This window comes from Uloborus diversus, chromosome 9 (assembly GCF_026930045.1).
Source record: "Uloborus diversus isolate 005 chromosome 9, Udiv.v.3.1, whole genome shotgun sequence".
Lineage (NCBI taxonomy): Eukaryota > Metazoa > Arthropoda > Arachnida > Araneae > Uloboridae > Uloborus > Uloborus diversus.
The window spans coordinates 48,609,948-48,636,047 of NC_072739.1; the positions used below are offsets into that span (position 1 = coordinate 48,609,948).

Consider the following 26,100-nt stretch of genomic DNA (forward strand, 5'->3'; position numbering starts at 1 on the left):
TGTGTTTGAATAGCTGATAAACAGATAGGGTCATTTTAGTCCCTTTGTGTTGATTCTCCTGGTCATTTTGAAGCTTAAAAGCATTTACTAAATAGATCTTCAGCATTTTCTCCCATTTTTTTCTGCTTCTTATCTTTTGGGTTTTCTGGGTCCCTGGGACCCGATTTTTCGCGGAAGTTGCGTCCCTTTCCCGCGAATTTGCGTAAAAAACCCGCTATAGCGCGTAAACGCGAACCCTGGCCTTTTATGAAGGATGTGTATGATGTCATACTTCTTGTGACCTTTCTTTTTCACTTGTCACTAACTCACGTTTTCACAAACCCCCTCCCTCCTCAAGGTGAGACATTTGTGGACGACTTCCTTTGAGTTATATCGAGTTGATTGTAGTAGAAGTGATGACATATATGTGAAAGTTATATATTTGTTGAAATGATTTGAAAAATTGAATTTGCTATTTTTACAACAATCATCTTTTAGTAAAGTGTCATACTTTCGTATTTTTGTTTCATAATTCTTGCTTACTTTCCTTCAGCTCTCTCACCAACTCCATCAACACAGATGTCTGTTTCCGCTAATGCAGGCTATGAAATTCCAGCAAGATTGCGCACATTGCACAACTTAGTAATTCAGTATGCCTCTCAGGGAAGGTATGAAGTAGCTGTTCCTCTATGTAAGCAAGCACTAGAAGATCTGGAGAAAACTAGCGGTCATGATCACCCTGACGTTGCAACTATGCTTAATATTCTCGCTTTGGTCTACAGGTATGCATATCAAATATTTGAGAGCTTATGCTTATATGAATACAAAAAGGAATTTAACTAAATAACAGCATGGAAATTAAGTCCCCCCCCCCCTGTTGTTGAATGAAACTTTCACTTTTAAGTCTCATGGACTAAAAGCTAAAAGTTGGATATTCCTGTACATTTCAGGAAAACTTTTTGAAAAATTAAATATTAAGTGTTGAAAATTATCAAGACTTTTTTTTGGTACATTATTACAACATGTGATGAATAACATCAATTAATTCTAATGTTGATTTTTTTCTAGGAAAAGTGCTACTTAGCTAACTTGCTACTTGGTTTTTAATAGATTTTTTTCAAAAAAATTTTGTACAATCAAAACTACTCATCACTATTGCCGCTAGAATGTAGATCCAGAAATGGGGGGTAATCAACACATAAATAAATTGCCATACAAGGATTGACAATATGTTTTTAAGCTAACAACTTATGGGGGTAGGGGCCTTTGCTGCACCACTGCTACCAACACTTCTTTTGAGAACAGGTGTATGAATTGGTTCCTAGCTTTTAATCTGGGATTTAATATTGCAGTAGTGTATAATTTATCTAGTTACAGATTAATGTATCGGTTAGACTGCATAGTGTGGATCTGATAAGTTATGCTATGACCTTGACTATGTTTTCTTGATTTTAGGGAGTTTAGTGCAAAGGAATCTGTAAATGGTTCAAATTTCAATTAGAAAACTTTTGCACAAGTACTACAAAAATAACCGCGCTGAATTCAGCTCCAATTAACCTTCCTTATTGTCTCAAAAAGAGGTTAACAATGTCAAGGTCATGGCTCAACTTATCACAGTCACACTATAGTGATCCTTACTTGATGTTTGTTGACTTTTCAATTCAGATTCTTTTTGCATGTTCAGAAATCCTACTATACTAATGTAAGCAATTGATTTTGTGGTTATTTTTAGTTTTATTTATCACTTACTTCCCCCCCCCCCTCTTTTTTTTTAAAAAAAAATTGTACTTTAAGTAATATGGGTGCAAATCACATCAGAACCACCAGTTATTGTAAGGCAGAGGTTCCCAAACTTCAGCCCTCCGCCGACCCCCTCCAGAAAAATTACGAACTTCGCGGACCCCCCCCCCCCCTTGCGCATGGGGAAAAAATGATTTGACACAAAATCTTTATATTTTATGCTTCTTTTCATTTAAATTTATTTATTCATTGTTCTGTATATTTGTCAGAGTTCTTGTCTGGTTTTCATTTCTTACATTATTTTGAGTTATGGTAATAAAATTCTATTTGAAATTCAATTAGGAATAAAAATGTTATCACCAGATTTCTACAACAAGTTGACTAATAAAAAGAAACTTTTAAAGTTAATGAACAAAACACTGTTAGCTTGGTTTAAGTGTGTTAAGTCGTGCACATAAAACTAATTAATGTGTAGTAGTGGTGTGTTTACTTCCACGTTCCGAGGGGGGGGGGAGCTGCTTCGTCCTGCATGTACTTAAGCAAGAACTTTTTTATTCCTCATAAATGTGATTTCTTTTTGAATTAAAATATTGTTACCCCTTCTGCAATCTCAATTATATTTAAAGTCTGGGACCACAGTTTGGGAAACTCAGCTGTGAAAATTGAGCTTTTGATGGAGATGTATTTTTTATGAATAAGTGAGTCTTTTTGGTTTGGAAATTTTGTTTTAATGAATAAGTAAATTGAACATTTGTGATTACATATTGCCTAGCTTTACCTGAAATAGTTTTCTCGCATTACTTATAAGATTACCCAAAACTATTCAAAATAAAATTAAAAACAGCACTGTTGAACCAGTTTCCCTAACTCTTGGAATGAAAAAATATTATTCCTACTTTAACTTTTAGTATATGAAGTGTATTTTTCTGAACTGCAGTTTCATTTTAAGATTCAAAGAATAACTTTTATTGTTTCCTTTCCAGGGATCAAAACAAATACAAAGAAGCTGCAAACTTGTTGAACGATGCACTGGCTATCAGAGAAAAAACTTTGGGTGAAAATCACCCTGCAGTATGTATCATTATTACCTATTTATATTCACACATCTATCTTCATGTTCACTGTTATCAGTCCATTTCCCCTAGCTTTTTCTTCAATCACTGCTATTTTTTGTTTTCCAAAACTTCTCATCAAAGCTTTTAGTTTGCCTATCTTGTTTGTGGACTTTTTCTGGGATCTTTAACACCAAAGAAATATCAGTTCAATGCTTTAAAAGTCAAGAGAAGAGACTTGCAATGCCACTACACTTGAGTCTTTCTATTACATCATATACCCTATTTTTGATTTTGATTCTTCATGGTTGTCTCTTTCAAATCCTCCTTGTCATTCCTGCTAAGCAATTCTCCTGATGTTGTTCTATGGTTTAAAACCTCTGTAGTGATTTGTTGGTAAAGGCCTGCGTTTCAACTCCATGACTTACTGCTGATAAGAAAAAGTGAATATAAAAACTTCTTTTAAAAGCAAGTGCCATGGAGTTCCTCAGTACTATGTCTTGTTTGCCGAAGGTACTCCATCTGATTAAAATTCTGCTTTTGCTTTATTTCATGATATTATCCATTACAATTTCTTTATGTAAATACTTACATGTATAGCTTAGTATTTTTTCAGTATCAGTGCCTTTATTTTTGGTTTTCTGCATTCTGACATAAGCATAAAATTCAACTTACCCTTTGACTAATTGGATTGATGCTGTTAGTTTAATATTGATTACTTCTATATGAGTTTCTCTTCAGATTTCTGTTTATTTTTTTTTTTATAGAATATTAAAGCAACACAAAGAAGTCCATTATTTTGAAACAATATTTTTTATTGCATTTATATTGCATTTGGTCCATGATATTGAAGTTACACCTGAATCCTATGTGTTCTCAAGGTTTAAGTTTTCGACAGTCATTTAGTTATAGTTTTTAAGAATGTTATGTAATCATTTATATTGTTAATGTTGTCTTTTTAACTATGCTTCAGTTGTAATCAAAATATATTTATTACTTTAAATATTTTAGGTTGCAGCAACTTTAAACAATTTAGCAGTTTTGTATGGGAAACGAGGAAAATATCGAGAAGCTGAACCATTATGTAAAAGAGCTTTAGAAATTAGAGAAAGAGTAAGTGTTAATTTTAGTTTCAATAACAAGTACCTATTACATTTTAGGCAGCGTTATCTTATTGTATTGTGATATGATATATTTATTAGCTGATCATGCATGTCCAACCACCAAATTTACTTAATTTTGAAACTTCAACCTCTTTTTGTGTTAGAGTATCCCATTGAGTCCCGTTTTAATACAGTTATAAGGTTATACTAATTACATTTGCTGACAAATGCAAAATAAACAAGATTTTGAAGTAGGGGGAGGTGGAGGCACATTGTACCGGTCTCAATTATTTTAATATTATTAATATTTTTTACTTTATTTTATGACCAACAAATAGCACCTATGGTCTTACAAATCCTATAATGAAATCACATGGTAAAGTTATATTGAACAAATTTTTACTCCAGAAAGTGTTATTTCAGCAGTCCTGAGTAATTTTCAGAAAACTAGTTTTTTTTTTAATGGTTTTCAATAAGATTACGGGCAAAAAAATGAACTCCTTTCTTAAAGTAAGTTCCTTTAATTCAATATAATTGGCATTTTTCTTTTCATTTTTTGTCAAAAAGAAAAAAAAATATGACGTCACTTTTTCAGACCAAGAAGGTGTGGTAGGTTGGTCCCCTCTTTGTGTGGCATGTTGGACCCAACCAATCTACCTAACATAATTTTAAAACTTTTTTTGCTATTAATTCTCAAAATTAAAACAATATTCTATGATTTTTCTTTTGATTTTTTTTTAAATCAAGTACTAATGGTGAATGCTTATTGCTGTTTTTTTTTTTAAATGATTCATCAAAAAATCAATTTAATATGTTATATTGATCTTTAAACTTAATATTTTTCATTACACACAACAGAGAATAAGGTAATTACAAAGTTTAATGGTATTTATCACTAAAATTATAACATGTTGTTTGAGTTATGCCGTCCAACAGGCCCCACCAGGCGGACCAACGTACCCTACACATTGGTCCACTTTATGAGGTTCCGTTAAAAAATCAAATAAAAAAGTTTATCAATTCAACACTTCCAAAAAAAAAAAATCTGTGGTGTTGAGAAGTGTGAAACTTATTGTAGAAAATTGAATTAATCACTAAATTTTTTGATGAGATAAAATATGATAAGTAAAAGAGCGGATCAACGTTCCCCACCTCACCTTATCTAAAATAATTATTCTAGAAACAATGTGTAAATATCAATCATACAAATAAACATAATATTTAATCCTGTGAAAGGAATGTTACTGAGCAAAATTTAAAGACTAGTCAATGTATAACTTATTGTTGGTGTGAATTGAAGAGCTTGTTTCCAAAAGGCATTAAATCAAATTTTTCAAGAATTCCTTTTCAATTTAAATAATAGCAGTACATGTCTGACAATTTATTTACAACAAGTAGCTTTCACAAACAATGATTAGTCAAATTGGAAACAGAGGGTGCAATTCATGTTTTTTTTTCCCAAAATAAATTAAGTCACTATTAAGTTTTGTGCCGAAAAGGACAAAGTCAAAGTTAACCAAATTTTGCAACATGCCTTGAGGATCTCAGGAGGTCTCAGGAGAAGCACACTGGAAAATAATTTGCCTGCGTGGCCCTTCTGAAATAAAATCCAAAATAAATATAAAACAAGCAAAATAATAATTAAAAAATGAGTTGTTTTGAAACTACTTGAAGAATAGGAATAAAAAAAACCGCGGGAATGTTTTTGTTTTTACAAGCAATCTTGCAAGGATGCACCTAACACTAAAAAATGTAAAAATTGAAAAGATCTATTTAGTGAAATTTTTTTTTGTTCATTGAATTGAGTGGATTAAGTTATCATTATTTAATCTTTACCTTTTTCTATTCTTAGGTTACTGTTGTTCTTTAGTTAATTTACTCTGTTTCTGGCATGTAAACATTGTTTAAAAAGCAAACGGCACCTGTAGAAGGGGGAGGGGGGGACATTGCTCATGACACCATTCCTTCAAGAACATCTTAGGTCCTTTCTAGGTAGATCATCTGACTTCATTCGCGCATGCGTGGGCTCTGATTGATCAGGTAGAGGTCGTATACTAAGTCACTTAGAGACATAAGCATGGTTGTAGGCAGTTAAAACTCACTTGCACAGCCGCAATAACTATGCTCGTAATTCCGGCAAGCCAATTTGCTTATTGTTGAGGGATTTAGGCCTTTTGTTTTGCCTTTTCATTGCCATCTTTCAAGTGATGTTGCTTGTTACTAACGACCAGGGTTTAAGCTGGGTTCAAAAGTTCTTTAGCATAAAAGCTAAAATTGAGGAAAAAATGTTAGCAAAATGCTAAAATGTTACTCATTCTCATATATTTATATATGCCTCAGTGTGTTCCATCTAAAGTTGAAAATAAAATTCACATTTCATCTGTGATATCTTTGAAGAAATAAGTACAACAGCGATTTTTTTAAAACATAAAATAAAAAAAGAAACCATGATTGTTGTTTAGAACGTTGCAGTCCCCTCCTCCTAATAAAGCAGTTATTGGTTGGACATAATGCTGAATAAGACTAAGTTATTGAACTTAATTGTAGTTTAAACATCTTAGCTAAGATTTAAAAAAGATTAAGTTGATTATCGCCATGCATGCTTCCTCTCTAGGATCAAACATTTCTACTTTTTTAAAAAAAATAATTTATTTTTTATTTGAGCAAAAAAGCGAAAATGCATTGCTTTATTTTCGCAATTCAGATAGTGTTTTCGCATTATGCGAAAAATGCGACCGTAGCGGAAACCCTGCTAACGACCTTGTTCCTTTACTGAACAAATAACAGGTCAACTTAAATAAAATTTAACTATTTGAAAGCTGATGCAATGATGACTGTGTTATGCATTTTTTATGTTTTTTTATCGCGATTAAAACTTTATTAATAAATTACTGTTGATATTTATCTTTGTCTTCAGCCGTTCTTTTATTCACCATCTCTTTAGTTGTGCTCAGCTAGTTTTTAAATTGGTTGGGTAAGAATTGTTTTTCATGATCAATCATATATATATTCCCATCCAACAAAGATCAAAAATATGTTTAACAGCAAAAAATACCTTATGTTTGTTAATATTTGTTTTACAGCTATTAATATTTATTTAACAGCAAAATTGCTTTTAATAATGATAGCAGTTTAAAAATATCTTGTATTTAGAAGATTTGTTGTAACTAGGGTTTTTGAAGCATTTTTCTTTGAGGAACCGGCAGCAGTCGCTGCATTTTATGCATTTCCAGAAAGAAAAATTCTAAAATGCTGTGTATGTCCACTGGCTGGACGGTTTACCTATTCACTGGGTTTGAACAATTTTTTTCATTTACCTAAAATTCCTAATGCAGAACCATAAAAATTTCCACAAATTTTTTAACTTGATTACATATATTATCTAAAATACTTTTACCATCATGTGCCAAATGCTACAATTTTTCACGATGCTATGATTTTTTGAAAATGAAATAAATATAAATTTGTTTATATTCTACAGGTGGTTTTAACAGATTCAGTAATATTTAATATGTAGAGAATTTCTTTTAATGAATCATTCATTATTCCAGGTGTTAGGTAAAGATCATCCTGATGTTGCAAAGCAGTTGAACAACTTGGCTTTACTTTGCCAGAACCAAGGAAAGTATGAAGAAGTAGAACGATATTACCAGCGTGCTCTTGAAATCTATGAAAAAACATTAGGACCTGATGATCCGAATGTTGCCAAAACTAAAAATAACCTGGTAAAATATTTGTCTTAATGCATGTTTTTCTGTCATTAATTGTTACTTTTAATTTTTTGCTGGATATTGCAAATATACTAAAGTTCTGATTTTTTTTTTTGTAAAGTTCTTAGTTTCTTTGATTATGACAATGATGGTTCTGGTCTTTCTCAGTGCAGTTAATTTTTCTATTTTTGCTGTAACTTAAGGAAAATTTCTCTTTTCAGTATAAGTAGCACTTTGCACCTCCACTTTTCTAAGTTCCAAATTAATGATCAATCAACAAATGATAAAATTGACCTTTTCACTTATTTAAACAAAGAATTGACTTGAGTGTGTTTACCATATTTCTTGTGTTATCATTTCATAAAAAATAAAATTAAGCATTAAATTAGAAGGAGGGAGTCAGGGTTCGTACAGGTCATGGAAATCCTGGAAAGTCATGGAAAAAAAATAAGCAAATTTCAGACCTGGAAAAGTCATGGAAAATTGAAATTTTCATTGAAAGTCATGGAAATTTATTTCAAGTCATGGAAAAATGTCCTGAACAAAGAGAAAGTAACAGTAATTAAAGGAGCATTAGAAATCTTGAGTGATTTAACAGTATAGTACATAAAAAGCTATTAAAAGTGGAAAATTGAACGATCCCAAAATCAAATCTGAATTTTGAAATCTCATTGCATCCACTTCTGTCGCAGCCGCTTCCTTTTTTGCAATGTGATTTTACTGCCTGGACATCACTTATTTTGAATTTACTGTTATTTTCAACACTTCTTATGTTTCATATTCTGTAGTAGCGAAATTTCACGTTCTTAGTTTTGCCACGCCCACTCAAAAAAAAAAAAGCAATTCAATTGCATCCGTGTTCGAATCCATCACTCTTAAGAACTTTATTATTAAATTTATCAGAGTTAACCTTCATTTGTTGAAGGTTTTAGAAAATAAAGGTCTTTATTCAGGTTATAGAATACGGAAAAAGAGGAATTCTAATATTCCAAAACAATAGTGCCCAACATACGGTCCGCAAAACTAATCCATGTGACCCACTGCTACGTTCAATGTCAGGAATCAAACATTTTCTGGAATTTCTGTTTCTATTAATTTATATGTATTTGAAAATGTGCAATTAAGTAAACAAAACAAGTATACTTTTGAATCAGAAGATTGATTCATTACTAAATGTTTTTTTCAAAAAAGATCTGATTTAGAAACATAAAAGACTAAACTATGTGGCTTTACTTTAAAGAATCAAAATACTGTCAAGTAACGTGGATGATTAAATGCACTGTTGACAATACTTTCGAAGCAAATTTATTGAAACTTAGTGGTGACTCTTTGTCCCATTCAATATTATTCTGCCTGTTTATAAATAAAATATCCGACATTTAAGCCTCATCAAATTCACTTCACTGTATTTTTACTTTACTTAAATTTATATGATGAAGACAAATAAGAATAGTTTAGTTTTTTATGTGTACACTTATGTTTTTCTCATTACGAGTAAGTGCTTCAATGAGGCTGTGGCATTCATGTATACGTTTCGCTCATGCTCATTTCCAAAAATTATCAAGTTAGAGATTAAATAGTGCTATTCTTTTCGAGTAACGAGGTCATGAAAATTTTCATTGAAGTCATGAAAAAGTCTTGGAAAGGTCATGGAATTTTTTCGTCCAAATAGAGTATGAACCCTGGGGAGTCTACAGGGTTGCCTTCTTCCAGAGAAGCTCGAGGAGCAAATCCAAGATTCGTGTGTAATTGATCATCAGCAACAACTTTTTGAGAGATAAATGATTCATTTCGGTAACAAGTAGTAGTGTGCATAATGTATAGGAAATTTAATGTACTTTTTTTTGTTACAAGCATTTTTCCTTAACCTGTCAAAAGTATTAAGAGCAAAACTGCCCACTAACTCATACTACATGTAACTTGCATTTTTTGTACTGTTGGAAAATGACATACCTGTCTATCCATAAAGCAAGTTTAAAACTTTATGAACAAACATATTTACTATTAATAGAATGATAAAATTTTATCAAGAACTAAAATTCTTGTTTTAAAATTACTAAGCGTGCAATGGTGCATTAAGCAAAAACAATTGGCAAACCATAAATGAAGCAATAATGCATTTAGTGGTCACTTACTAATTAATGAGTGTTTCTTGAAAAAATAGTCATGGGAACTAACAAACATTGGAATGATCTGATACTGCTATGGGCAAGTTGTGCTCCAGAATGAAATTTGTAAATAAAAGTTCTGCTCTAATTATATTATCACTTGATAATGCAGTAAAAGCTAAACTTAAGTTTTATTAGTTGTTAAAACATGCACTTTATCTTACTGTCATTGACAATCGACATGGCACTTACAATCTCACAGTCCATCATGTGCTTTGCTGAAATCAAAGTAATATGTCACATAAAATGCATGTTTTTCCAACTTCCTCAATTTCTTTAAAATGGGAAACAGCTTTGTGTATTCTTTTTTTTGAAAACTTGGCTGTGCAATCTCTTCGGAGGCATTATTATTGCAACGAACGTTCAGTTGGTATGCAAACTGCAGCACACACTCTGCACTGTCAAAATCAAAACGACTAAAGTTTACATGAACTTTTAAATGAGGAATGAGCACGACGAATTGTGCAAGCAGCAATAATTGCAGCCGTTGCTAAACAAAGTTCCATAAAAAAGAAAATCACACGTATGGAGACTTGAAATGGTAGTTAGCTAGCTAGCTCTTCCTAGATTGAGGTCATCAAAATGTACACAGCGCATGCCCCCATCAAGATCGCTCAAGTTCATTAATGCCAAGTTCAAAAGCGGAGTTTTGTGTACTTGTGCAAAGCAGTGAAGTTTGATTTGGAAAGCTGAGAAACTCCGCTGATACAGGAGCAGTTGACTTGTCTGAGTCGACTGTGACCATATATCCCTCTTTTTGAACAAATATCCTGATTTTTTTTAGTGAAGGTCGTTTGAACAATAATGAGGTTAAATTGAGTGCTGCCAAGGTACTATACCTATTTTGAACCTGTGTACAATTAATGCTCATCAGAGATATATATATATACTACGTATTTCAAATTACCTTTTTTTTTTTTTTTGAAAAAAAATCTTGTCCTTATGATGTACAGAACATAAATTTGAAGTTTTACTCGGATTCGCCCAGTAAATCGGGGGCTATAAGCCTCTGGGTACTGTCAGTTTACTTTTAAATTACCCTGTATGAATATCCTAACTAATACTATAAGAAGTAGAACTGTTTCAAAGATTTCATTCTTATTAATGTAGAAGTGAAATGTTTACAATTTTTAACACCTAACTTTTTGACTTATTACTCTTAAAAAGCAAGGAATTTTGTTCAAATTTTTCAATCTTGTGAATTTCAATAAAAAATAAAATTTATTTATTTTTTTGCTGCTTAAAAAACTTAGTAAACATAAAAATTGGAAAAATCTGATTCCCATTGAGACTAAAGAGATCGCAACCCTTAAAATGTTAGCAACAAAAGTATAAAAACATTAAATACAAGAAATTACTTAAATAATTTTTTTTTAGAATTGCATTTTAAAGGTCTATGATAAACATTTTAATAGCAATCAACAAAATTGAAACAAATAAAATTAACCAGTGATTCAATATTTAACTTTTTATACTCACAAAGAACGCAAAATTTCTCTTAAAGATTTTGATTTTATGATTTAAATAAAAATATAAACATTCATTAGCCTCCTAACAAGGTGTAGTACTGCTGTGCTAAGCACAGAAGTTGCATCTACACTTTATGAACAAAATTGAGTTATAATCACCAGGTATTTTTCCTAAATACAATGAATTATGGTCATTTAAAAATGAGAAATATATTTAAACAAAAAATCTGAAAAAGTGACATCTGAATCAAATAAATGGAGATGTAAAACTTTAAAAAGCTTTTTTTCAATTTGAGCTTAACTGCAGATACCCCTCATGCACTTATTACTGCAGAGTAAGCATTGAAAATGAGAAAAATATGATTCTCATATTGGATGCAAACACATCTTATTTTTCAAAATGAAGGCATTATAAGTATAAAAACGGCAATGAAAGTAAAATAATGTTAGAATTAATTTTTAACAAGGGTATGTGATGAATATTATTCATTGTGTTATTTTTTATTCATAATTATCAATATAACTGCGAATTTGGAGTAAAAAGAGGGGAAAAAAAAGAAATTGAAAGAAAGAAATTGAGCTGAAGAAAGTTCTCTCATTCCCATACTCTTACTATTAATTTTTTAGTTATTCATTGGTTTTGATACTAAAGACACACAAAGAAAATGCTAGGCAACTATCTAAAAAACTAACCAATTTTATTTTAGTTTTACAGCTGTGAGAGTTCCAAGTTGCCTTTGCTAACAAACTGCCCCGAAATGACAAAACATCAAATCTATCAATTCTACAATACAAAAAAGCATGTAACTAAATTGAACTGACAGTTAAGTTTATGGTGGTCAATTTGCACAAACCAAAAGAGCTCCTCTTGCGCCCTCTTTCCTTTTTTTTTAACTGAATATTCTCAACTTAAAACCAATAATTTTTTTAATGATCTTTAACTTAATATTGTGAATTTGTAAGAATTGAAGGGAAAAGGTCTTTGCAGTTATTGTTTTGCATTAAAACCTTTTCTAATGACCTAAATTGGAGTTTCATTGCCAAGAAGACCTAAAAAATACATTTCCGTATAACATGGTACAAGCATTCAGTCTTGTTCTCTTTAAAGTCGACCAGGGAAGCATGTTCAGTTGCAGTTTTATTTTGCTTGCATCAGCAGTTACACATTTTTCACATATTCTTAATTTTTTTAAGAGAAAGAAATATATCCTGCTATCTTATATAAACAGTTTTGCTCTGCATGACTTATCATTTTAACTTCGGATTTGTCCCAATCAATGGGAAGAATTACTGTATGGCTTTTTTTTCCTGTACACTGTGGTTTATGTTTGAAATAAATCTAATTACAAATTATCCACCAACCGATTCATATGAACCAGTATTGCACTTTTCAAAATACTGAGACACAGAGGTTAGTTTCAAAGCATTTTTAAATTTTAGAGCAGAATCTTGAATGCACTACTCCATAAAGATTTTCTTACACATCCTGTAAGATAAAAGGTGTGAGGAAAAACTTAAAATTATGTGTCTTTAAAAGAACCTCTTGGAAATTGAAGACAGATTGAAGGATGAAAATCATTCCAGCTTGAGTTGACTTCCATCTAGTTTCTCCCACTTTTCTCACTAAGTTCATGTTTCTACTAAACAAAGAAAACAGAAACGTCACTAAATAACAACCATGTATTAACATAAAACACTTGGACTACAATTATATTTAAATACTAACCTTAACAATTGTATGGTTTCAGTTAAGCACTCCAGACTTTTTTTTTTTTTTTGTATTGAACAGGATTTGCTTTGCTCGGTGTAGTTGCAAGAGAACGTAAGCTTAAATTCTTTTAGGTAGTCAAATGATACAGTACTGGTGGGGAGAAAATATTTTTCTTGAGTATCGTTTGTTATTATGGCATCGAAATTGGATAGTAATGAAGTACGGATATTTTTAAGCAGTTGAGCAAGTTCAGGTGCAAGATAAATTTTTATCTGTGGACTATTTTTCCCATTTGAATATATCTTCTAAACCACTAATGAACATTTGGACATTTTCACTACTTATTCCTGAAAAGGTGGGTAGCAGGGAAATTAAGGAATTAGCCATGGCATAAGTTATGTGAGGAGAGGAAAACAAAATTCAAGTCAAAATGAAATTGGAAAAAAAAAAAAGACTTAAGCAACATCATTGTAATAACGAATGTTTAAATTTGAAAAATACAATAATCATGAGAATGATATTTGTTTTAAAAAATCAAAACGATATCAAAACGCACAGGAACCAGCTAATGAAAAACATGAACTTTTTGCATCACAGGTAAATCGATTTAAATTCTACCAAAGTTAATAATGTAAATAAATGATAGTCAACAAACTTATCAATGTTTTATCACTACGGATTAATTTTGTGTTATAAAGAAAGAAAATTCACTCATAATACCAAACTAATTTATGCAGTTTTTAATGTTCCAATAAATTCAAGAGACCTTTCAAAAGACAAAAAAAAAAAAAAGGTTTTAACTAATCATTTGAAGAAATATTCAAACAAACCTAAAAGAACATGCATCGGTTATTTCTTTTTGGCCCAGTGCCAATGTTAAAGATTTTAGTGGCACTGATGCTAAATGATACCAATGTTAAATTATGATTTTGAGAACTAAAAAAAATCTTTAAGTACTTTGTGTCGTGATTATGAAACAGAGACATCAAAGAAGCAGTGATAAAGGAATTAAATATAACTTACCAAATTTTTTTATTCAATGAACACATAATTTCACTTTGAATAAAATTTAAATTTGCATGAACTTTGCAAAAAACAATCAGAAACTTTAACAATTAGATACACAAAAGTTTACAGAATATAAAAAATTGATTCTATTAAGTCCATGATGCATAGAGTCCATAAAAAGATTTAAGGATATTCAGGAATGAAGCAAAATCATTTAAATAGCCTTTTTTCCTTATCACAAGAGTTATCGCTGAGGTAATCGACCCCCCTTTAGCAACGCCTTGTGATAAATGCTCCTGTTAGGCATGGTTGGTGCCTTTTTTCGTAACTAATATTTCATTTTTCTTGGGATTTTAGCAAACAGTCGCTCAGTCAAATTGAAAAACCATTCCAATGCAAATAATCCAGCTAAAATATAGTTGATTCCCCAGTAGGAGACAAGCCTTCGTTGGTTGCTGATGATCAGCAACCAACATACTCAGGAGTATTACAGTTTAGGCCTCATCCGGCCATTCAGGGTTCGTATGCTCCTTCAAAACTCCTCCAATACTCCTTCATTTTCGAAATTTTTTTTGAAGGGCCCATCAAACTCCTTCATTTTGGTTTGAACTCCTTCAAAACTCCTTCTTTCTTAGTTCAAGACTACATAGAGTCTTCCTCTATGACAGTAACTTGAAATACTTCGCTCGACAAATTAACTTCGTCACAAGGGCAATTTTAACATAGTAATTTCTTATATTAATTTTTTCATAAAAATGTGATTTACAAATTGATCATAGAAGTTATAAAAGTTGAAAATGAAAATATTATTAGATGACTAAGACATTTCATAAATGAAGTAAAACATGCTTAAATGGTGCTTGGCTAGGGTTCCAAAATTATATTGCCCAACATGCCACGGGGCATGCAAAAATTCCGATTGGGCATGAATCTTTTACCCTTACATGACTGTCTCGGCTGGGCATCTAATTATCATAATTTTTTAAATGAGTATTGGTAATTTTAATGGCGACTTATTATATACTACTAATTTAAACTTCTATTTATGTTTTATATTGAAATAATTCTTGTTTCAGATATAAAGCTGTTAAATTTTTTGTCTGATTAATGCTATACGACAAGTTCAAATATTTTTGTTTCCACCCCACTTTCAGCTGCAAAAGTCAGTTTGTCGAATTATTATTTAAATATTTAAAAATACATAAGCAGATGTACTATAAGTGATAGTGTAAAAAAAAAAATTGTTTAGTAAATTGCATTTATGATGTTGTAAAATAAGTCATCCACAAGTGATGTCGTGCCTTGAAGGGGAGAGGGGTTCGTGAAATTGGGACAAGGGGGAAAAGAGAGGGTGACAAAAAGTAGCATCACTAGTTATTATAAGGGCCATTCAACGAAAAAGTCAACCCTTTGTCCTGCATGTAACGGTTCATATATTTCATCAAAAAGTAATAATTTTAAAGGGTAATGACGAAATTTTTTGCTTAAGATATGACACATAAGTTTGTAATTTGTTAAGCAGAAAAAATTTGTTCATTAATATTTTAATGTATTATGTTTAATAAAATATGTGAAGCATCACAAGCAGGGAAAAATGACCGTTTTCCGTGGAATGGCCCATAACTATGTTTATAAAAAAATGACGTGACACGAGGAAGAGTAAGATAAAGTGTGACACTTTGTGACAAAGGGGAAGGGGGTCAAACTTGTTGAAAAAAAAAATGTGTCATCATTTAAGGCCAGCCCATTAGTACTCCTACAAAATCTCATTTTACTCCTTCAAAACTCCTTCATTTTATTTCTGAAATTGAGTATGAACCCTGAAACTGTATCCAATTGCATTATGCTGAGTAGAATCATTTTCTTCACTTAATTCCTAGGATAAAATGCTTGGAGAAAGTACAAATTTTTCCAATATTTTTTCATATCTTGCAAAAACTCATTTTTTCTTTGTGCTGTTTTCAATGACTAGTGGTTGGGACATATCAAACCACACACATTATTTTTTCTACTGAAGCAAGCACACCCGCATCTTGGCGACACAGCTAATACCGCAACTCAAGCTAAGAAATATGATATTCTCTATTCTTTATCTAAGAGACTGGACAAGAGACAAGGCTTTCTAATTAACCATACTATAATGAAATTTGATCATAATATATGAAAACTGTTACTAGTTTATGTTTCATATGTTTCTTCAGTAAGTTTTCATTAATTCCGAAAGTTTTTTGACACTGGTGGGAGGGGGGGGGGGGCGTCAACAGGTTTTTAACAGACCCTTGTCACCTCAAAAACTGTGCTGCACTGAGCGAAAACATAGTTCATTTGTAGTAGTTTCGTTAGAACACTAATCCAAACAAAATAGGTAATTCTAAACAATCTACTAATAAGTATATGCACGGAAAAGCAACTACGGTATAACCTCGGTATCTCGAATCTCTCGGGATGGAGAAAACATTCAAGATATCGAGTTTTTGAGTTATCAAGGTTTTGAAAAAATTACACTAGTAACTCTCATTATTACAGACACATACACTATATACATTTAATATGTACTACAGGTTCACTTTGAATTACAATTAATAAGTTAAGTCTTTAATAGTTTACAGGATTTGTAATTTTATAATTGTCAATACTGTACAGGATGAAGTTTTGAAATGAACAACAATTTCAACTTTGTTTTTTCATCTAAAAATTTGAAAATTCTAATTTTATCTTCAACCAAATAGCCCCCTACATTCAAAAACTTTTCGGCAGCCATTTTGTAGGTGTCTATAAAGCAGAATGATGAGAATGAGAAATGCATTTTCGGTTTTCGCTTGAAAAATGACGAAAAATCGACTGCCCTGTCCTCAAAGTGGACAACCGGTTTAAAAGAAATGAACAAAGCACAAAGATTCTAAACTCTGGGGAAAACACTGAGAAAAAAAGAACTACAGCTCTCTCTTCATACCATACCCACACTCTCCTATTATCTTACCCCAATCCCCTATTCTCGAAATTTCCTAGAAAAAGGATGAAAACTTCAAGCAATTGACCCTGGAACTGGTTTTACAGCAAAGTTTCAAAGAGAAACGGCAATTGAAACTAGCTTCTATGCAAAAATTTAGACATATCAAGGGTTTAAAAAAATAAATTTCGAGGTAACTATGGAAAATACATAGAGGTTTTTATGGAAAATGCGGGGGGGGGGGGGGATTTTTTTTCGAGACATCAAGGGTTTCGAGATGAGGTTCAAGATATCAAAGTTTGACTGTACAGAAGAATTGATGGAGTACAAAACACCAAATATCTCTGTCTTGTAACCATGCTGTATTAACACATGCTGAATAGTTCACACAAGTTGCGAACTTGAATTAGGTTATCCATACTTTGTTTCATCATCTCTAGAGAATGAATTTTCATCACTCCCCGACTTATTTATAGAAATTTCGAAATCATTGTCTAATTCAATTTGAGAGTTAACTTCTGTTATCATCAGCCACTCATTATCACTCATTCTTATTAATTACAGCTTTAAATTAAAAGAAATTCAATTTGCTGCATGCAATCTACTAAGCTAGTGAGAACAGAATTCGCGCCTTTGCCTGCATAAAAGAAAAGCAAAAAATTAATCATAGCTCTAAATTTGCGACCATACCTCAACTGGACTACCAGAGCCATCAGTTTGAAACATTGCAAACGAAAGAATTTAGAAAAATCTGGCAAATCATTGCAGTAGAGTGACAGGAAAGTGGTTGATGACCCTATTTTAAATTTTCATTATTAAACAAATTTTATTTAAAGGAAAATACTGTAATTTGCAATTACTGTTAGTTATGAATACAAAAGTGATTGATTTCTACTCTTTTATGAACTAAATCAGAAAACAGTATTGTTGTCAAATTCTCTTCAGAACACGGCTCAAACTTAAACTAAGTTTTAGAAATAGGAAATTATATTTAGGCATCAAGATGATACTTAGGTATCAAAATTAACACTTAGGGTGCCATTTTTAATGAGAAATCTTCATTAAATTAAAATGTTACATAGCGCCACTGCAAATGTAAAAAGTCTGTGAAATATACTGACAAAAAGGATTTTCAAAGACAGAACTGATAGTAGTGACTTTTACAAGTTTCATTTCAATCAAGGGTCTTAATCATTATGAGTTAGGAAAGAAAAGCTGTTATGTGATTCAAAACTTAAGATGCCAAATTTGGAGCACACATTCTTTTCTGCAGTGAATGGAAATAATAATCTAGTGCCATAGCACAAAAGTAATTTTATTGTAAGAGAAAACAGTCAGATGTTAAGTTATCAGTTACTGTAGAGACTAAAATTGCAGAAAATCACTTGAATAAGTTGTAATTCAATTATGTTTTAAGGAACTTGAATGTGTATAAATTTAAGATTCTTTATAAGTTATAACACAATTATCAGTAATTGTATCATATATTGGGAAAGAAATTATCAATTTATGCAGGATTGTTGATAAACGTAAACTAAATTAGTCATTCTTTATACGAAAATGTATTGATCTGTTTTTACTTTCAAGGATGATTTATTTTATTTTTTATTTTAAATTTTGTAGATAAATTTAAGATGTTAAATGAAAATGCATTTACATTTCACAAAATAGATAAAGGTTTTCTATTTTTCATTGGCATAATATAAAAATGCGAATATTGCAATTAAAAGGTCTTAGCTGATTTTTTGGTATTTGGTTTTATTTTGTCCGAATATTCGTTATTTAGCAAAATACAGTACTTGGTGCATCTCTAACAATAACAATTAAAAAAAACTTACTTCACATACGTAAGTTGAATTAGTGACTACAAATCCCTCTCTGAACTTTTGCTGCCCATTCTGGTAGGATCCTGAGGGAATATATTTTCAAAGGATAGCCTTGCTCGGATCTGTTCAAACATCTCACTGCACAGCACCTTGGCATTTTCTTCACAAAATATAAAAATTGAATTGAGAGCAGTACAAGTAATTTAAAATATGGAAGCTAGCTCCTTCAGTGATTTGTCACAGAAAGAAAAGTAACAGGAGTGCAAACTAAATATTTAGAAATCGTAAGTTGTAAACGATAAATGGTGTTTGTGCTTTCTCCAAGGATGTGTGTGATTCAAAAATTTTAGGTTGCGGTTTCTAAAAATTTTGGACTTACAACACATTCTAAAACTAGAAAATTAATATTGAAAAAAAAATTAAAAAATTGTGTTCAATAAATGCAAATATTCATGTTAAAATCATTGAAACCATTGGGGAAAGAAAGTTATTTTTCCACCCATTGGTTTCAATAATTTTTTGCATGCACATTTGAAGGGTTTTTTCGGAGGGAGGATGCTATATATCTTCTGAAAATTTCACACTGTCTTCAGAAAAATAAAAGCCTCATTACGCAATTGTTGAAATCCCAGTTATAAATCATGGAATCCTCTGCAAGCGTTAGGCAATCTATCCTTAATAGCAATAACATCAAAAGCTACAATTCAAAACATCTAGGCAATTTTACTTTGTATTGATTCATAAGTAACGGAACATAATTTTTTAAATCATCCTCACACACAGTAAACCTTGGTGAGGAGTGCTGTCACCAAATGCATTTCAGAACTTGCCAAGCTAATCATACACAGAAAGGAATACAACAGCATAATTTACAATTGTAGACTGCTTTTACCGTAGTATAATTAAATGATAATGGCAAAATTAACTAATAAATATCCTGTAACACCAAAATAAGCTGGTTGCATAAAGATAATAAACAAAAAATAAGTGTAAACAAAATGGATGCTTTACTAGCATTTCACAAAATAAGGATTTAAAAATAAAGGGATTTTTCCAGAAATAACTGCACATGCATATAGCTTAAACATTCATACTATGACAAATTACCAAAAAAGTGATATGTGCCTGTAATTTATCGGATTCTTTGAATTTTTAATAGCTTCATGGATGTCTCATGTTAAATCAACAGGAAGAAAATCTCTTATCTGTGGGGGTAAACTGAAGAGGAGTGGAGGTTTTGCGTATTGGGGGTGGACTCTGAAGGCTACTTTTATATAAGAACTCAAGTTTTAATTAATTGAATAAATACAAAATCTGAGGCGTATTCTAAGAGGGAAAAAATACTGAATCACTTGTAAATGCAATGGCTTACCTTGGAAGGGGCATGAAATTAACCTAATAATCAGTAACTCTATTAAAGGACCAGTTTTTTCCCCAAAACATTTTCTTGGTGTGAAAGATATAGTAATTATTTATTACAAGAGTTTTAAAAGTGAGGAAAAACCTGTTATTGAAATATAAGGCTTTTGTTTTGCTAGAAGGATCAAACTATGATTGTGAAGGCATTTTTTTTTCTTTTGTTGACAGCACACTTGGTTGTATTTCTCTTTATTCTAGGGAAATTATGAATATAATGAAAAATAAATCATCACTCACAGATATAAACTAACTGTTCTGTTAAGTGTTGAACTGTAATTGAAACAAAAAAAAAGTTGATGTAAAAATTGTAGCATTAAAAATCATTATAATCAATTAACGACTGATTGGCTTTTGGCTGTTTATTGGTCATCGGCCAATTTGCTTATCAGCACATACTTACTTTGTATTCCTTGAGTGATGGAGTCATACATGATAAGATTGTTCAGAATATTAACAAGCAGTTTCTGGTGAAAAATATAAACAAGAAAAACTGGCTATTAAAAACTTGGATCTTTATATCAAGCAAAAAATATATTCAAGTAACAAAAAGAAAAGAAAAAAAAACCCTATCATTAAAATGTTTGCATTAATGCATATATTATTTCAGCTAACATAATAGAGATTTTGATTTCAAAACTAATGGTTTGCAGAAAAATGACTTGGGACAAAATTAAAACTTGTTTTTATATTGTGTTGAATGAAAAATAAACCTTTACTTTGCATAAATACGCACTAAAAAGTTTAAAATAAAGCTATTGTTAGAATGTCTGCATTTATAATTATTATAAATAGAAATGATTTTTTTTTAAATCTTTTAAATGAACATTAACTAAACACTTGTTTCAGGCTTCAGCATATTTAAAACAAGGTAAATATAAAGAAGCTGAAATACTGTATAAACAAGTTCTCACAAGAGCTCATGAAAGAGAATTTGGTAGTATTGATGGTAAGTATTGCAACCAAGTTTATAATTTTATGTGTAACATATTGTCTGAAGTTTTTTTTTTTGGAAGGGAAAGAAATAATGTATTATGCCAACATAAAATCAATGATTTTATAATATCATGATCAATAATGTCTTAATTTATTGCATTTGATTTGTGTCCATACAGTTGAACTTCAACATATCTTAAATTTTCTATGTCCAAATCCCAGCTAATTTCCATGTCCATTACATAGAAAAATTGTTTCTATGTATAGAAAAAATCTCTATAAATCGATTTTTTTCGAGATTTTCGTAGATTTTTTTTTCCACTTTAGAGTTTGTCTCATGAAAAATGAAGGTTAGGAGAAAAAATTATGTTCACTATAAAGGTTGAGAGGTGTGTAGATAGGTAGGTGTGTAGGTTGTTGTTCCGTTCTGGAGATCTTAAATTCCCTTAAAATTACGTTTATTTCAAATCTTAGTTGTAACCAGTAATACAGTAAAATCATTTTCAAGTTATCCCTTTTGTCTGTTGATTATCATTCCTAGTCTTTTTAGCTGCAATGAAAATCATTCAAGTAAGGTAGATTGATTTTTTACTTTTCTTTCGATTACATTGTCAAAACGAAAATCTCCTAATGTTGCGGATCAAGTCGAATTGACGAAGAATGAAGATGTATGAAGGAGCAAAACTCTTTCATTTCTGGTAAATTTAGTATTCCCGCAAGCAGAGTGCCTCCTATTATGAGAAATCGAAAAGTTTTAATATAAGTACTGAAACTTACAGAAAACTTTCACTTAAAAAACATGAAACGACATTACAGTTGGTTTTTTAGAAACGATGCAGTGCTCAGTAAACTTTTCGCATTAAATTTTTTAATTATTAACTTTCATTCAATCCAGTGCTCTTATAAATCAGAAATTGGGTTTCTTATATGAAAATTTACCTTATGTTTTAGGAGATTTTTATGATTAACTAAGATTGTTTCTATGTATCGAATTTTTTTCTGACAATTCGCTACTTCAATGTGGAGGGCCGACTGTATTTCTATGCATGTTGCTGAAAAAGAATTCTTCATACTTTGTGCTATGCATTGATAAGGTGTTAAACTTGCTCAAAAAGGCCAATGCATATTTTAATTAGCTACTAACCTGAATTTTCACGTGAAGATTCAGGCCAAAATGGTACAATATTGCAATTTTAAAATGGTATACTATTGCATTTCAGTTTTTGTTGAACTTACGATCGCTGCAAATTTGTGCGGAAAACTTTGTCAAGACCCGACAGCATTGAATATGCAACTTATTTTTTAGATGGGCTTAATCTTGACCTAAAATTTTAGCTAACCTCTGTGAAAAACAAAAGAGAAACAAGAAATTTGCTTTGTTACATTTCAAGCATTTTGTTTTCAATTTATGCACTATTAAAATATTAACACAAAACTAGAGTGAAGCAAATACATTTTAAATACAAGGTAAATGTTGGGCATTGCAATGGGAAAGTGTAAACTCGTGCTTAACAATGTAATACACCAAGTTAAAAAAAGTAGTATCACATTCCACCCTTCTATATATAGGTACTGTCAATTTTTTAAATTGTTTGATGAGCATCAATATCATTCAAAACATTTCAACATGAGCTATTAATGAATGACCTTAAAGCCTTCTTTATTTTAAAAGTTTTCTAATTTCAATCAGTATTGGTTTTGCTTTTAGAGTGATAAATGTATTTTAGATTACAAATTTCCACCTGTCTTCTGAAGAAGCAATATGAATACTCTTAAAATGGTTCAAGTTCATAGAATTTCAAAACAATATATTTTCACAAATCTAATTTTCTTTAATTACTTGGTAAACAGAAGAAGAAAGTAAAAATAAATTTTCTTAGCCCCTCCTCTAAAATTACACATATAGGCACCCGTGTCAGTGCCCACCTGTGGGAGTCATGGCGCAGAATGCGCCATTGAAAATTTTCAAGGGAGGGTTTGACGGGTATTTTTCTCATTTTTGGGGGGCTCTTGTTTTTTTTTTTTTGAGGTAGGAGGGCTTTGCAATATTTAAAGGGAGTGCACCCTTGCTGTTAAGGGGGGAACGGCACCCCTAGTATAATGTATGTGTGTGTGTAAGCTTACTTTTGAAATTTATCTACAAACTCTGAATGTTGCTCTTTTTACAGGTGAAAATAAACCTATTTGGCAAGTTGCTGAGGAACGCGAAGAAAATAAAAATAAGCAAAAAGAAAATTCCCCTTATGGTGAATATGGTGGCTGGCATAAAGCAGCGAAAGTAGATAGGTATTGTGAATATTATTACCTAGTTTAGCATTTTGAGTTTTGACATTTTGTGTGCAAAGAAGTGTAAAATCAAAGGGTATGCTAAAAAGTATTGTTTATCTATGAAGGGAGTTAAAAAGCATTAGCATATTATATGTGTTGGTGAAAATTTTTAATGTATTAATCAAAATTAAGAGTTGATCACTTTTTTTCAAAAAAAAAAAAAAAAAAAGAATGCTTTTTCTCTGTTATAAGTCAAATCTTTTAACTTTTTGAGCAAAATTTTGCGAAGAAATATTTTTGTATATATCAATCGCTTTTCTCTGGTAAAATGTTTTGCAGATTTCATTAAATTCTCAAAAAATAAGCATGAAATCTGAATATGTCTATGAAAAAACAATATTGCATCCTCAGTTGTTTTAATGTATTATCAGATCCTGAACAATAATATTTATTTTGATAATCTTTGAATGAAAGTATTAAAGTCTGTAAATGTTGTAGTGCTGTAGATAATTATTCATTGTGGGTTTAAAATTTAAAATATAATTTGGAAAGTAAATTTCATCCCATTAACCTGTGAATAAATGAACTCCCCCGCTCCATCCTCTCTCATTTTTTTTCTAGTTCATAAAAAAATAACAATAATCAATTATAAACTTGCATTTGCACTATAATCTATATGGTAGTCTCATTTCTTTTCAACCTTCTTTAAAATAATCTTTTAAGAGTAATGTACATAAGTTGTCAAGATAAAACTTTTAGAAGTGCCAGACAAAGCCAATTAATTACAAAAACTCTTAATTTAAAAAAAGCATTAATTTTTTGTTTCCGCAACAATTATTATTATAACTTGTAATTCATAAGTTCTCTAAGCCATTGATCATAAAGTATCACAATATATGACAGTTCAATGTTAATGTGATACTGTTTTACATGCTTGCTTTTAGTGCTTTGTTCAGTTTATTTTGAACCTATCAGGCTTTTTCTCCTATGCCTCTGAATTGACTTCAATATTGTTTTCAATTTGGCCATGTAACAAGTTTAACATCGGGTTGGTGAATCAAGCCTGATTTTGTACTTGCGGTGGATCAAAAACAACATTACTAAAAAGTGACTGGCACAAGAAATGTCCTGACACCTAAAACTGCATTACTTATGTTGATGTAAAAGGATGCAGGGCGGAAAAAAAATATATAAATTTGATGACCAGCAACAGGCTTTGTGCCCAACTAGGCTGGTCCTAGTCAATTTGTTAGTCCTCCAATGAAGATCAATGGCGCTCTTAAAGCAATCAAAGCTGTTCCAAGTGCCCACAACTCTATTAAAGTAATAATTTTTCCTAATAATGTTTGAAATCTTAAGTAAATAAAAAAAAGTTTGCTATGGCTTTGAATATTAAGAATGTTTTAAAAACATGAAGAAAAAAAAATGTGAAGATATCTAGCCAGGTAATTGTCTTTTTTAAAAAAATTAGATCCAAGCTCTTAATATAATTGTATGTCTCTAAAATCTTAATCATTGACTTCCTATTGTAAAGTTTTTGTCATGGGGGATAAAGTAACACTATCTATCTCATCAAAACTCATAATAGGAACCTTTTTAAAGATTTTCTTGCTCCTACTTCTGTAGAATATACCTATCTTTCAAGACTTAATTTTGGAGTTTGCAAAGTCCTCTGCAATGTTTATTTATTAATGTTAAATCAATTACTTTAATCATACAGTAAACTCTCTGCGAGTCATTTAACAATCAGGAACATGTATTTTCCCAGTAAAAAGCTATGTTTTTTTTTTTTTTTTTGTCAAAAAATTGTAAATAAACTCGGTTGTTTTTGTTTTATTTATTTATTTATTGTACTTTCTTCATCGTACATATGCTTGTTCTTTACTGATGTTAAGTTCTGAAGTTCTGTGTACAAAACATTTTTACTGAACTGTATGTATTTTCACTGTTTGAAAAAAGTATTCTGCATCAATACAGCTTAAATTTTTGAAGAAAAGCAATTTTAACTTTATTTAACCCTCATTTTACCATTTTTGTGGATTATCTGCGATTTTTATTATCCGGGGAACTTGTGCCACTCAATTACGCAGATAATCAAGAGCTTACTGTACATTAGAGTCGGAATTATCTATTTAATCTGTAAGATGTGGATGCATTAAATGTAAATTTGCTGAAAATTTAACTTTTATGAAGGAGTGCCCATCTCTCCAAGAGCGATGGTGCACCCCTCAAATACCTACGTACGTCTTTCTTTTAAATGCCATTTTCTTACGGTCTTCCAATTTGACATAATTAAGAGGTCTATGTCATTTGTTAAAACATTTTGAATTTAATTTATTCATGCAAGTAATAACTTCCTAAAACTTGTCTTAAAAAAGAAAAATTCTTTCATTTCAGCCCAACAGTAGCTACAACTTTAAAAAACTTAGGAGCCCTGTATCGGAGGCAGGGCAAATATGAAGCTGCTGATACCCTTGAAGACTGTGCTTTGAGGGCCAGAAAAGAGGTTATAGCATGTTTTGATGTTTATCAAAAACAAAATTTTTATTGTTTTAAAAGATAAGCTGAAAGAATGGTGTATTTTAAATTTTACCACTAAAACCAACTGCCATGGGAAGGTAAAGGGCAGTATCTGTAGAAATGAATTTTTAAGATATTTGAAGGAGCAGTTTTGAATTTCCCACTAACAATAGTGAATTGTTTGAGTGTGACATCCTTTTCATGCTTTACTTTCAGCTGAAACCAAATAAGGGGCTGTCCATAA

At 31.1% G+C, this 26,100-nt stretch overlaps 1 protein-coding gene across 4 annotated transcripts in view; it reads left to right on the plus strand.

Annotated features, from left to right (window-relative positions):
* Positions 1–26,100, plus strand: part of LOC129230755 (kinesin light chain-like) — a 95,884-nt gene that overhangs the window by 42,348 nt on the left and 27,436 nt on the right. For all 4 annotated transcript variants that reach the window (XM_054865191.1, XM_054865190.1, XM_054865192.1 and 1 more), the window contains exons 5-11: positions 533–761; positions 2,703–2,790; positions 3,783–3,884; positions 7,426–7,599; positions 20,982–21,081; positions 23,237–23,354; positions 25,734–25,842. In XM_054865191.1, coding sequence (XP_054721166.1) covers positions 533–761; positions 2,703–2,790; positions 3,783–3,884; positions 7,426–7,599; positions 20,982–21,081; positions 23,237–23,354; positions 25,734–25,842 — 920 coding nt within the window. The remainder of the gene's footprint in view (positions 1–532; positions 762–2,702; positions 2,791–3,782; positions 3,885–7,425; positions 7,600–20,981; positions 21,082–23,236; positions 23,355–25,733; positions 25,843–26,100) is intronic.